The following is a 13,915-nucleotide window of genomic DNA, read 5'->3' as shown; positions in this document are numbered from 1 at the left end:
TGTACTTGCGATTTATCGTTTCACGACCTTGGCTTGATAATTGTATTGTGATGTTCGAGGTCCTGATGAGTTCCATTTGAAATAGATTATCTTTGATTTACCGGTACGTATAGTTTTTGGCTTCAGGATAGCAAGCTCAGTCTATCTGCGCGCAATGGTGACTGGAAGGTTGCCTCTTGACATCGGTCTCATCAAAAACTACCAAAAACCTAATCGTGACAATGTAAATAAAACCCGTTCAAGACTGAATATACGTAAGTGTACAAACATGTATCTAATAATCACGTGCCTGTGCCGCTTTCTTTCTGACGGTCTTATCAATGCGCATAGCACTGTCCGTTTGATTGCGACGCATCCACGGATCTAACTATGCACTGTATATTAGAAACACAAAACTGCTCCCCGTGTGAAACTTTTACTTTTAGACAAACTTAGCACCAGCTGTGAAGTATTAAGTGCGCACCCCTTGACGGAGAAACCCATCCTCATCGGAGCTGCACCGTCGATGTCATACAACTACACTTTGGATACCCCAGGACCGTACTCTCATCTGGAAAATTCGCGTTTCGAAATGTGCTTTCTTTCTATCTAGTCATCACGCGGGACAACCAACTTAGAGGACTTCTACATCAACATCTACCCGAGAAAAAACTACGATAAACTATCGGACTATTTACGCGTAGAAAACGACAAAAAAAAATTAAAAATGGACAAAATGATCTTTGTAATATAGCTGTTTCCAAAATGTCGATGTATTAAATTAGGCAGCCAAGAAAATTCACCCCAATCAGTCGCTTGCCGGTTCAGACTGAATGGAAGATTGTTTGAATGAACCGGAACCGAATTTCCCAATCATGTACTTCGATTTAAACAAATAACTTTTGTAAACTCGACCGCCAATCACACAACTATATCTGTACGATTTCCGATTTCAAAATCAAACCCCTGTTTCGCTCCCGGCAGGTGTGGTGGGTCTGTAAGGGACACTCAATCAAAAAATCAAACAAATTTACCAACCAAATAAATAACAGGGACAATCCCTATTTTAAGATTTAAAAAAAAACTACGACACAAATCCTGGTCATATGACAAAAAATAATGGCCTAGTAATTTCGAATAAAGAAGGCCACGCTATCTCAAAGGTGATTAGCTTGTATTCTAGAAATAGTACTAAGGACAAATGGATTTTACCTTTAAGAGCTGATGAATATTTTTCCAAATCAAGTAATCAATCCTACTAACGGGCGTTTTCGTTACTGTGATGCTTAATGCCGATTGGCTAAACCCTGCGATCAGTTCCTTCCGGTTGTAGCTAACCTCAGATCGATGCAATGACCGAAGTTACTGGTGGATGTGGAAAACTGGAGTAGTACTAGAATAGAAAACTGGAGTTGCTCTAATTGTGGGGCATGGATCCGGGAAATTAGAATTAAAATTAAAAAAAGATATAAGACAGAGACAGTAGACGTTGCATTTTTGATATCTGATGTAGACAAACCGTTTTACATTTATTTGTATTCAGACAAAATCAACAACACCAACATAAAGTTGCGATCCCCAGCTCGTCACCTTACCAGAAGGCCGATATAAAAATATAAAACATGTAAATATATCGTCAAATGAGCAATAACCCATTCACAACGATGGCACAATGAACATATCACAATTTAAAGATAAACAATGCATAACTGCAGACACAAATAAAAAAACGATGACTCTTCTGCATTTTAACTGCAAGTATATAAATGAACATTATGGTCATAATACTGTAATTGATTGGTAAGCTATGAATGGTAGCTCATTCGGGCCGCGCCGATATTGTTCGAGTACAAAAACTGTAAAAAGTTGTTGCGAAAAATGAATCCCATAGCGAGAAATGTGTATGTGTATGTGTATGTGTATGTGTATGTGTATGTGTATGTGTGTGAATATAAATGCATTATTAAGTGCACTTCACTTAATCGTTTGAATACTTACTCAAATGTGTCTTGGCACAAGAAAAATATTGAAACAAAATTCAAAAATGGCTAGGGCCAGTAGTTCAAAAGTTGGTTAAAGATAACTGGTGGATAGATACCATAGTCATAATGAAATTTCAATTGTCACTGTGTCAATTATCCACTGGGTCCAGTTCCACAGTTCCGAGTTAAGATTTAACTCCGAGTTAACTCATCGAAAATGAACTAACTTTAACTCAGAGTTAACTCTAACTCACAACTGTGGAACTGGGTCCTGGTGAACTGAAACCAACTTCAAACAATTGGTTTCAAATTTGTTCGCATGGAAACATGTAAATAACGTGTAAATAAATTAGATATAAGAACGATGGTTTATTCACTTGATGTTGAACTAAACTAACCTTACATCGCAACGACGTGCACTCTTCCTGAACCCACCAAAAACATGCCAATGCGAAGAAGACATATTCCATTGTGAGAAAGCACGTTTCGGGCATATTTCGGGCGAGAAAAACAACAATTTTGCTTTCTCGCGTTATTAGCTGTTTAACTCCGCCAAAATAAAAGTTTAAAAGTTTGTTTTCTCACTCAAGAAAACAGAATAATTTGTTTTCCCGCAGTGAAACTTTTTTCTCGCTATTTCATTTGTTTTCACATTTTGCATTTTCGAAAAAAATCAGCGTGGCCCGAATCAGCCCCATTAGTTTCTTAAAAGCAAACATAAATACTTAAAAGAATTAAGTACCATGAACCATATTCCACACCTCGTCTACACTAAGCATTTGTTTGCATGATACAATCGCTGCAGTACCTACATTTGTCGAGTGGCATTTGAGATAATCTCTCGTTGAGCGTCAATCCACTTATGGGACAATTTGTGGGTGCGTAGGCCATAAGGTTCAAACACAATTGGCTGCCATCAAAATTTGAAACCATACTCATCGCTTAAAATCAATCGGCCACTGCGCATAACCTAGGTACTGCACAGGTGGTCAACATGCAAGGCATAAAAATGTGACGTAACATAGGTCTAGACATGATAACTCTTTTTATATGCAGTACGATGGTAATTTGCGTGTAGGTATGATAGCGTAGACGAGATTTCGAATACGTATTTAGCTCGATATTTTCATCTATATACAGAAAGCTATTATACGGAAGCGCCCTGGGGCATGAGGTTGAGAGATGAATATCCGTGTCATAAATTTTCAAAATGTTAATATCTCTTCTTGATGAGATAATGTGTCAAAAAACCAATAAGGCAATCAAAATGTTGTTCCCTTTCCCGACGAGTTGTGTCTCGTCAGAAAATCCTTTCAATCTAATCATAGGCACATTTGCGGCCATGGCCATTTTATCTATGCGGGACGTTTTGTTAAGATGGCCCCAGGACCGAATTCCCCGATTATGTACTTCGATTTAAACAAAAAGAGTAAATTCTGTAAACTCGACCGCCGATCAAACAACTATACCTGTACATGTACTTCATATTCCGATTCCAAAATCAAACGCCCTATTTCGCGCCCGGCAGGTTTGGTGCGTTTGTAAGGGATGCCAAATAACGAAGTCTACCAATCAAATAAATAACAGGGTCAATCCTTATCTTAAGATAAAAAAGAATGAGAAATGTTTTGCGATTTAAATCATTTTAGATCAAAATGATTTCATGATTTTCCGATTAAAATTCAATACGCATTATTTCTTTTTATCCGATGCCCAGGATGCTTCCGCACTATCGTTTCCACCTTTCCAGGCAAGTAAATTAGTAAATTAGTTTCCAAAAAATTTGTAATTGATTCGACCTTCGGTGAGTAACGTATACTGCATAACGTATATACTGTATTCTTAAATGCTGTGCATCATAATATGATGTACCGGTTTTTAAGAATACCAGTATACGTATTTCAGTATTGCAGTGTATGTGTTTATTATATACACATACGGGGCCGTACCTCGGGGAGCAGGGGGCAGTAGCCTCCAGAGATTTTGGAAAAGTGGTCTTTTTGCGAACATAATTGTTATATCCAATGGAACTGCCATTTTCCGAGATTCTCAGGCCATACCCCGCGAAAAAAATGCTATATAAGGTACGGCCCGAACGTATTATACGTACGGATATCATTACAACGGGATATGTTTAAAGTAGGTATACATGATATATAGTATAGATCGTAATGATATTTAACAATTTATTTCGATTCGAATTGTTATATCCATGTCAATCTGTATTTTCTATATAAGCGCTTATCAAGATCACTTTCCGTTAAAAGTCATATGCCAACTCAAAATTCAAAGCGTATCCCGCGCGACAAGTTCCATCGGTTAGATCGGTATAAGCAAGGACACGGAGTCTGTGGCAACTTCTGAGACCAGTCGATTATATGTATAAAATATAAACCCGAAATACGCAACAGATAGTGTGTTAATGTCTTTCCATGACGTGGATCTCCCAGCGAAAATTGTGTTGCGGTTAACGTGTTTCGTGTTATGGAGCAACGCGCAGTCACGCAAGCCGGACAAACAAACGTTTCTGTTTCGTGTTTACGTCTTGCTGAGCGCGCTTGGCTTAAATCTACAGCGATACTTCCGGGATTTTGCTATTCTCATTATCGTGATGAAAGTGACAAGATGATCTTCTAAGACGCAATTCAACTACGCTGTATAGCACTAGGGATACCATGAGAACGGCTCCGAGAATGTAGAGTTTTGTACCGACGCATAACCAATAACTGTATCCGAATGATGCCGCGAATCCGAGAGATTGGAATATCCTGTAGGCCGCGAAAGCCGCTTCCTGTCGGTCCGGGAACATAATCGCAAACAGGGCTGCAAATATAAATATGGCGAACAAACATTACATACGTTGCATCACCTACTTCGTATTATTCTTTGGATACAATAGCGGTGTCCATTTTAATTTTATGGATTGGTGGATAGGTGTTCGTCTCATTCAGCTCAGAAAACCCATGCTATTTCTTCGGGACTATAGACTATCAATATTTTGATTTACCATCAAAAGTTGACTGCAGTAGTACTGTATATACATTAACACAGTCGATGAGCTGTTTGAGTGCGATAATGTTGGTTTAATCCGCAATCAGGCAATATCTGTCTAGATTTACATAAACCGACACCGACCAGGTCTCTGTATTGGTTGGTGTTCGCTACATATACTCAGGGAAGTGTTATGTAAGTGTCATTACATTTCCCTGATATACTAGAGAGTGAATGTGGATTTAGAGTGTTTACAATCAACCGGTTAAAAAGCACCAACCCCTCCACACATAACAACGCAGATATGGGAAATCTTCTTTACAAAACGCTTAAAAATGGAATCAATTTGATAGATTGTGTCTCCTTGAAAAGCTTTAAGTTAGAAAATCATCATCCAATCTACTTTATCAAAAGCTTATATCGGATTACTACGAAGACCGCACGAACAAACTATATAGAGCCTAAAAGGGAACGAATAAAGTCTTGATTTTCAATGAACCCAGGAAAAAACATTTATCTAGACATTCGATTCATGCCAAATAATTTGAAGTAGGGATCGGAAATGTTTCTTTCTTCTATATCGGTTCCCATACGTAAATATGATATCTCGATCAATGTTCCAATATCAACATTTAACGCGAAAATGACGCATTGTACAATAATCAGAAAATTGCTTCCACTGGAATTTATGGTCTCTTTTCATCGTTGTTTATGACTTGTTTCGCTGCTTTACTGTGTTAGTCTCCGACCGATGTCAAGCACGGCGAATAAAGGCTATAAATTCTTCTCTGCTGAAAATTGGTGTCGTTTTGCAGCTGGCTTCCTTCACAATCGATGAGATGAAAAATAATACGTTGCATCGAAACTAAGAGATAGGAAATAGATAGTTTTACCCTTGTGTTCGAATAATTACTTAATTTCTGCATTAAGAGACAGGCTGATTGAATTTTGTTTTACTCGATGCGAATTCACATGGTTCGATTTAAAAATAATTCTGCCAATTCGAATTCCTATATGTTTTACTCCGATTCCGATATCTAAGCCCCGCTTGCTTCGTCCCCGTGCGACAGGTTTGTAAGATACACTAAAAGAAACAAATTCTCGTCTCGGGAAAATGATATAGGCCTATGTCATTAGACCACATGTGGTAATTGTTTGTCAAAAGTGTCGCATTACAATTTATATACAGGCTACGAATTTTTCACCAGGAATTTTGCATATCATTTTTAATGACCGAAGATTGTGCCAAACAATCTCAGAGGAATTTATAGGAACTAGAACCAGAAGTTGTCTTTGCTTTCGAAACATTTTGGTAAAAACCCAGAGCTCTTCAGAATTTGGGTATTGGATTAATGACGTATGGAGTAATAAAAGGTGTAATGATAACACATGCAATTTTTGGTCAGTGTCTCCAAATGATTGATCATGCAGACCGCGAGTTCATTGCGCTGAAGTATGAGACATGTGCTATATTCCATAAATCATGTACCGCCAAGGCCGTAAAGCTGGTTGTTTACTCAATTCGTCAATACTTCAAAAATCGGTTTCAACACTACTATATATATGCATGCGTGCGTGTATGGAAGTGTTATGCGCCCTACCGGGAATAGGTTCGACGGCTGAGTAGATAATATGATCATGACGGCGCGTCAAGTATCGTTTAGTCTGGTAATGGACATCGCTATGAAGGACTAAGACAGGGTCCATTGGGGCAGAAAAAGTAACGGAATTCATTTAGCGACAACGAAATTAATGTCATTATCTACATCGGCTCAAGCGCAACAATCAATCACTATTGCGGGACGTAAGGATGATTGCAATTTTGGACAATGTCTGTGTTACGAATTGCTGTTTGCCTTATCGATCAAAGGGTTTGATAACCCACCCAAGCTATTTAGAGATTTAGAAGGTAAAAAGAACCAAGAAGTGTCGAAGTGTCTACTTACTATTGCTTTGAGTCCACCATATAGCATCGCATAAACCGAAACAACCGGATATTACGTAGAACATGAGTATATCTTCACCGTCAGGATTCCAAATTCTCAAGGTCAGCAGTAGTCCATAGTTGAATAGCGTACCTGCGATCATCATCGCGTATCGGCGGATGTGTTTCGTCATGTGGCCAATGACGAAAGCGCTCATTGCAGTTACAGCCCCATACGTCATCAATACGAAACCGATGTTGTGTACACCGATTTCACAATTAACATACGACTGAAAAGAACACCGAAAAAAGAAAATCGTCTTTAATCAAATATGGTGCCATAGGAAAAAATTAATGTGTGCAAGAAATACATGATGGGTGCGAGAAGTGGAAAGTGAGCTTTTAAATTGATGGAACCAAAGAATGATCTGGGCTATTCAGTACTTTAGAAAGTCATATATTGTACACAAGACACAATTAGCAATGCAATCTCAGTTAGTAGTAGCTGCGTCCAATATTTCGCTATGGTGAAATCGTTTATCAATATGTACACGCTATTTACTAACAGGTAACGACGAAGACTGTTGGCGTTGCGAAACTAATTTTTGTCAAATTTGATTAATGTTTTGTTACTATGTGATTCCTTGTGGCTAGCGTTTATATTACTGTATTTACTTGGCAGTGATTTGTTGAACTGTCATATCATAATCGTTTATGACGGTCATCATCGGTATTTAATGCAACGTTACTGGGGTACAGTCTATCGACCGTTGACCGCAGCTATGCCGTCTCACTCTCAAATGGTCCGTCATTGAATTTTGCGTAATTATATAACACTATACCTATCAATTGTAGATATCCTCCACCAATTAGAGGGTGAAAGAAATATGTCAGAAAAAGTCATCACGATAACATTGAATGTCGGATGCTAATGTAAAAAGACATTATTTCAAGTTAATTAAGAAACTGCCTCGCAGAGAAATCATGAAATCAACCGTAAACTGAAATCAACTGAAATCAAGTATTCTGACAATTAATGGTTGTAACATCTTGTAACAGTTGTACAATCATGGAAGCTCCAATGACGCAGGAGCGTCATTAGCCAGAATAAATATCTTGTTGCTCTTGAGAGTTCACGCAGAAATCTCCATAACTAAAGAGCAGCAAATTCGACGAACGGCAATTTGCTTATACACCATTTCGAACGCAGATTCAAAAATACAGTTAACGACGCTGAAGCGTCAATGCTGTCTTCAGTATATTTCCGGGACATTCGTTGTCGTTTCGTTGAAATACTTGACCGAAGGGGCTAAGTGAAGCTTTCACGAGATATTATTCATTGAGGTTATGAATTATTACATGCATAACCGAATCGGCAAGAGATTACAATCTTCCCAATAAGCAGCCAAACAGGCTACCAATGCAATATCGGAGCACTTTCCGTTTGGTTTGTTTTATTGCTCCACTTATATATAGCTATTAAGTGGCTGGTAAGTAACCCGCTATGGTTGTGAAGACTTCACCGGATCTCAAGTAGCTGCCAGTTTTCATTTCATCATCAGTGGAGTCGTTCCCGCTTCAATCACTTAACTGTCTGTAAAACCGCCGAGGTTTATTGCCACAAATGTAATAGCATTAGGCGCATGTTCGTAACCTTAGGATTTGGGATACTCACTCATCTAAGATATAGATTATCCTTCATGCAACTTCTAGTTGGCTTAGTTTAATGACTTTGACATGTGGATCGGTTATGACAATGTAACTAGTTCGCGATGAAAACCATTCTTTCATAAAAATACGATACGAGTGCTAAGTTCCTCAGACGACACCTCATTGATAATATTCCATAATAGTTTTCAGTTAACGTGCATCTATCATCCTTCTTGCGTCATCCTTCTCAATTTTTCGTGGATGCTTCTAACATTGACAAGTCGTTCTATAGTTTTTGAAGTCCAACCGATGGTCAGCCTGCCTTTTGAGATTCACAGCTATACTTACTGTTGGATCAAAAGTGTGGTTCATTTTCAGTAATGAAAAGAAAATGAACAAAAAAATGAATGAGAAAAGAATGAAAAAAAATTCTCTGATAAACGACCTGAAAATCGGAGGATCACCGAAAAGGTATGAATGATTACCTGGAATGAATGACAAGATATACTGTAATTTGATAGGATTTTATGTTGACGAGCATCGATTGGATATTAATGATGAATATGATGAGAGCTCAGAAATGAATTCTAAAACTTAATCCGATGTGAATAATGGAATAGTAGGGTCTTTTCACATATTTCAATTTCCTGCCGTTGCTTAGCAGCTAAAGGTACTTACAGAGATTTTGCAAACATCATTGATATCTCGACACAGTCAAATTACCAATAAGCGCCGGTATCTGAGTAGGGAAGCCAGTAGCTAGATCTCGAAATGTAGGAAATTGGGCCTCTTCAGTCATTCCAGAAAGCGCTTAAGGCAATGGTTGGGTTTTGCCTTGGAGCATTGATTATAAGAAAATTCGGCCCGCAGGGCCGTTAGAGGCTGGGCAACACAGTCGGGTTCACACGAGCGTAACAGTAAACACGAAGTATTAAAAAGATATGTTGAATAAACATATGTCAATATCTATATATATGTATGTATATATGTATCGTTTTACGCGTGGACGTTCAGTCAGACGTCGTATTTTTGTCGAGAATCAATAAAGAAAATTGTTTAGCATTCTCTTAGTTTTTTTAGTGATTCTGATTGATTTGAGAGGACTCTTGAGAATTGGCATCATGTGCGTATCATATGTATGCTACGGACGATTCTGAGGCCGCGGGCGGCCTAAATTCAGCGTTTTTTACGTTTTAAAACATCATAAATTGTCTTGTAATATATATGTAGAAATATCAGAGATATCATTACTATAGCCACCTCACCTTGAAGGTGGGAGAGATAGCACCAAGGATTATGCGTTAAGGTGGGACAGGCTTTCCTTGTTTACAAGTACTTTCTGTCCTGTCTGTACAGGGTCCGTGTGTGTTGCGGGGTTGTGACCGCTCCGATCGAAATCGGCGTTTAGCGTCAACTGTACATTTATATCCCGTAGTCTAAAGACTGCCATAGGTTCTGACCGATTCGGTGTGATAGCCGATGCGGCGTAGTGAGGGATCGGATGCATTAGGTGTTCCGATCGGTCCCGTGGTTGGGGTCTTGGATATCGAGTAAATGTTGAGAAAACGACACACAGGGAATGTATAGACTGCCCTTAGCATCAGTCCCAAGCGGCTGCATTAGTAGAAAGGAAACTGACTTAAGTTTCGTTGAAGAGTTAACTTTAACTTTCACTTTCATCGAATCGAGTTGAATAAGCTGAGCCGTGACGTGCAGAGTTGAAGCACGGTTTCGGTTGCTTCAGTTGCTGTGTGGCGGAACACGATTGTTTTTCATTCGACTCACGTATCTCATCACTCATACCCATGATTACGACCCTAATGCGCAAACGTCATCCGCAGTTCTCATGAACTGTATCGATTTAAGGAGGCTTAATTGTGAAATTTTCTTGCCCTGACGGATAACTTCACTGTGATATATACACATAATACGAGAAACTCAGATATGTATGTGTGTCTTTGGAATTCTGCTTTCAAAAAATGATTGATCGCAAACTAAAATCGTTATCGTTATCGTAATCTCTCACTAACTCCTCGATTATCTGCATCCTTCGTCGTATTCATTTTCTCTCTATTTCAATCCAACTGCTCAGTTTCTCTTGCAGTCCCTGAATGAGAACACTGCCTTTCAACCCGCCCATCTAAATTTCCCTAATACACTTTGGCTCACGCAGTCTAATCTCATCTCACCCTATTCCCTGCATGTCCCTTTCAAAACTCGCTCAGTGTTTCCAACAGTGAAAAAACGAAGCCGGAAATTCTATAATTTATCACGTGATGTTTAATTTAGTATCACGATAACACTAATTGCCGCATATATCATCCATATCGATTCTCAAAAGTAAGAATTCAAAAAGAAAAAAAAAACAAGACATTTCCGACATGGAAGACGCGCTATACGGCCTTACTGATATTAGAATACGGCCGTCGTGCAGTACTTCCTAGCTATCTATACTAATGAAAAATGGTAAAATAATACGTCTTAAATTCATATACAGTATTTATGTATATGTAACGTATGAATGATTTAGGTGATTTTGCATTGAATTTAATTTCACTATACGAAAAAAGTCACTCCACACCACGCAGACGAATGTAAACCCAGATAATGTTCGTCGATGTGTGACCACAAGCCGCCAGCACTGCAGCTACACTCAGTTACGAGTTCCTGGCTAGGTATTTGAATAGTTTTTCCTTATCAGTTCTGAGCAAACAACCAGCCTCACAAAATGAAGAGATAAAACAGACGATTGGTGGAAGATGCTGCGACTCGAATGCAAGTCCAAACAGTAAAGCAACCACGTGTTGGATATATAGTCTATGTTGGAAGAACCATTTCATACTGGTACTAAAATCATACATCCTGTTTAATCGCTGTCGAACAAGAGCCAGTTCACATGGCCATGGCTAAGATCTACGTATATTTGTATTATATTTCATCAAACCGTTTGATACCGGTCCTATCATGTAGAATGACCATGTCCTGGCCTAGTCATGGGTAATCGATAAAGGTGCAAAAAATTAGTCTATTTCCGTATAATTGGTATTATCTATTTTCTTAATCTACTAATCATTAAACTTGAAAATAGGAAATGTGCGTTCAATGAAGAGCTGCGCTGGTGCTGATATTGAATTGAAGCTTCAGGCGCATTTCAGTTCGGTTGGTCGCATGCGCTGAAAGTAATTATCGAACGCCAGGGGTTACATCATGTCAGCCATATTTAGTAACAGGAATAAAAATAAACTTGATTATTGGAGGCAAATTTCCATACGTCGCAAAACGTGTTGGTAAAGAACGTTGCCACAACGAGTCTTATTGTTGTAAAATACTTTTGTAAAATAAACAGATTGAACACTGCCCACGGGACAAACATTGCCCCAACTAGTATCTAATTGCATTCATTATTGCGCAGCATCAACTAACTTGAAGGTGATAATCGCTCCACCAATGTGACAACGCATTTCATAGTCTGTTTGCGAGCAAAACGGCATCGGTCACACCCTGGTTCCCTGTATCATTATTTCTCAAAGAAAAGGTGTGCTCCTTCAATACTGAAGTTTTAGCTCATTAAGGCTCTCTAATTTCAAATCAACTCGGCACTAAACAACCCCTTTAGATTTGTTCACATTCTCTCATTTCCAGAACTATGCCCGTATCTCTTATATGATCTAAAACTAAGCGTTCCATGGCAGTTTTCTTAAGTTAGAAAAGGAAATCGGTCCCGAGTTCAGTGAAGCCGAAAGATCCAGATATCCTTAATTCGGAATGCTTCTTTGTGATCTGAAATTTTGCACTCAGATAGAACCTTTAAATCTTATGACTTTTTTGGTATGAAAAAACGGATCACAGTTATCTTCAGTCTTTGTATTTTGTTTGTAACGACCTCCTCGGTGATAATGAAAATACTAGATTAAAATTACGAATTTGATCTTACAGGATCTTGGGTTTGTACTCTAAGCCCGTTGATCAGCTCTCACCAGAACACAAGTTTTAACGTATACCAGATTGATGAATCTATGCAAACTATAAGTATACGATCTCCATTAGAATGAAACATAATGCATTATTTTCCAAGCAAGGATTATCCTCATCGTTGAATTCGTTGGTAGACGTGACCCATAGACGCGGGGCAACAGTCCATCTTTACAGTTAATGACTCGGAAAATGTCATTAATTCCTGGACGATGATATTAGATGGCATGGTGCTGGCGAGTTACTGAATCGTCTTTTGTTGACGAATCACGTAGCGATGTGGTAATTAGTGACTGTCGGGATCAGACGAGGAATATCTTGCTGTTGCACACGCATAAATTGTGATATTGATATTTACCTTAGTGAAGTCACTGAAGATGAAACCTTGAGCTAATCCAGTAAATGTGACTAGCGGCATGAGCAGATGAACCCGGGGGTCGATCAGTATTCTCAACGTCGCACACATCATGCTAAGGCTGGACGCTTTTGATGATTGCCAGCTGTATTCTGTAGTGGATTCGGCTGTTTCCAGTAAAGCCATCGTTATTAACATCCCCATCATAGCACAACCGAGATAAACACTCAAAAGCATATTTACCGAATTGTCGGGTAAAATTGCTATATCTATGTCCGATTCGTGGCGTCCACAGTCGTCGACACCACACAGATAAGGCCGCATCGTTAAGTTATTCCTCATATTCATCGATAAAGTTTCCTCGTTTTGCAGCATGACCACTGAGAGAAAGTTTCCCCAAATGTGAGAAAGTTGAAATACGCACCAGAATATCCCATTGAACCGGGTCAACGTGTTGGCATAAGACTTTTTCAAATCCATGGCGTGCACAAAGGCCGTGGTCGCCAGATAGGTGGCCTGTCCGATCCAAACTGGCCCAAGAAATATCCCCAATACGACAGATGCTGGTATGAGTATCATATGTTTGGGATAAAAATGTACGGCAACGTAAACTGCAAAAACTCCGAAACCTGACACAATGGACCATTTCGTTCCCACGTGTTTTATCACAAGTGGCGCAATTATACACGACAAAACAGTTCCACCGTAAACACAACTTAGAGATGTCACCCCTCGACCGTTCTGGGCATTCCACGTGCTCTGTAGACTTTGCAACGAAATAAAGGCTGTATTGACCATCATAAATGCACATCCTAGAACGTATATGTTTTTGACGCCACCGCTGTTGGTTTTCGGTGTTTTCACGGTCGTCGTATTATCACTTGGTGATATTTCGTTCATTTCGTGAGTATAATACCGCGTAGATACTGTTTCTAATTTGCCTGGATTCTTGCACCGTGATAGAAGATCTACCTTTTCTGTCGTCATGTCGTAAATTTTGATATTTTCGGAATCCCTGTCGTGTATATCCATTGTACGTACAGCTTCTGCTTCTAAGTTCAT

General features: G+C 39.0%; 1 protein-coding gene across 1 annotated transcript; it reads right to left on the bottom strand.

Moving 5' to 3' along the window:
• Positions 1–4,530: 4,530 nt before the first annotated feature.
• LOC141898905 (protein unc-93 homolog A-like) lies at positions 4,531–13,915 on the bottom strand. The gene is made up of 3 exons (XM_074785050.1): positions 12,857–13,915; positions 6,899–7,166; positions 4,531–4,784 (listed from the first exon to the last, which is right to left on the bottom strand). Exons 1-3 carry the CDS (start codon positions 13,913–13,915, stop codon positions 4,531–4,533), a joined length of 1,581 nt encoding a protein of 526 aa, XP_074641151.1.

Source organism: Tubulanus polymorphus, chromosome 2, assembly GCF_964204645.1.
Source record: "Tubulanus polymorphus chromosome 2, tnTubPoly1.2, whole genome shotgun sequence".
NCBI classification, from domain to species: domain Eukaryota; kingdom Metazoa; phylum Nemertea; class Palaeonemertea; order Tubulaniformes; family Tubulanidae; genus Tubulanus; species Tubulanus polymorphus.
This window is presented reverse-complemented; position numbering and strand designations above follow the sequence as displayed.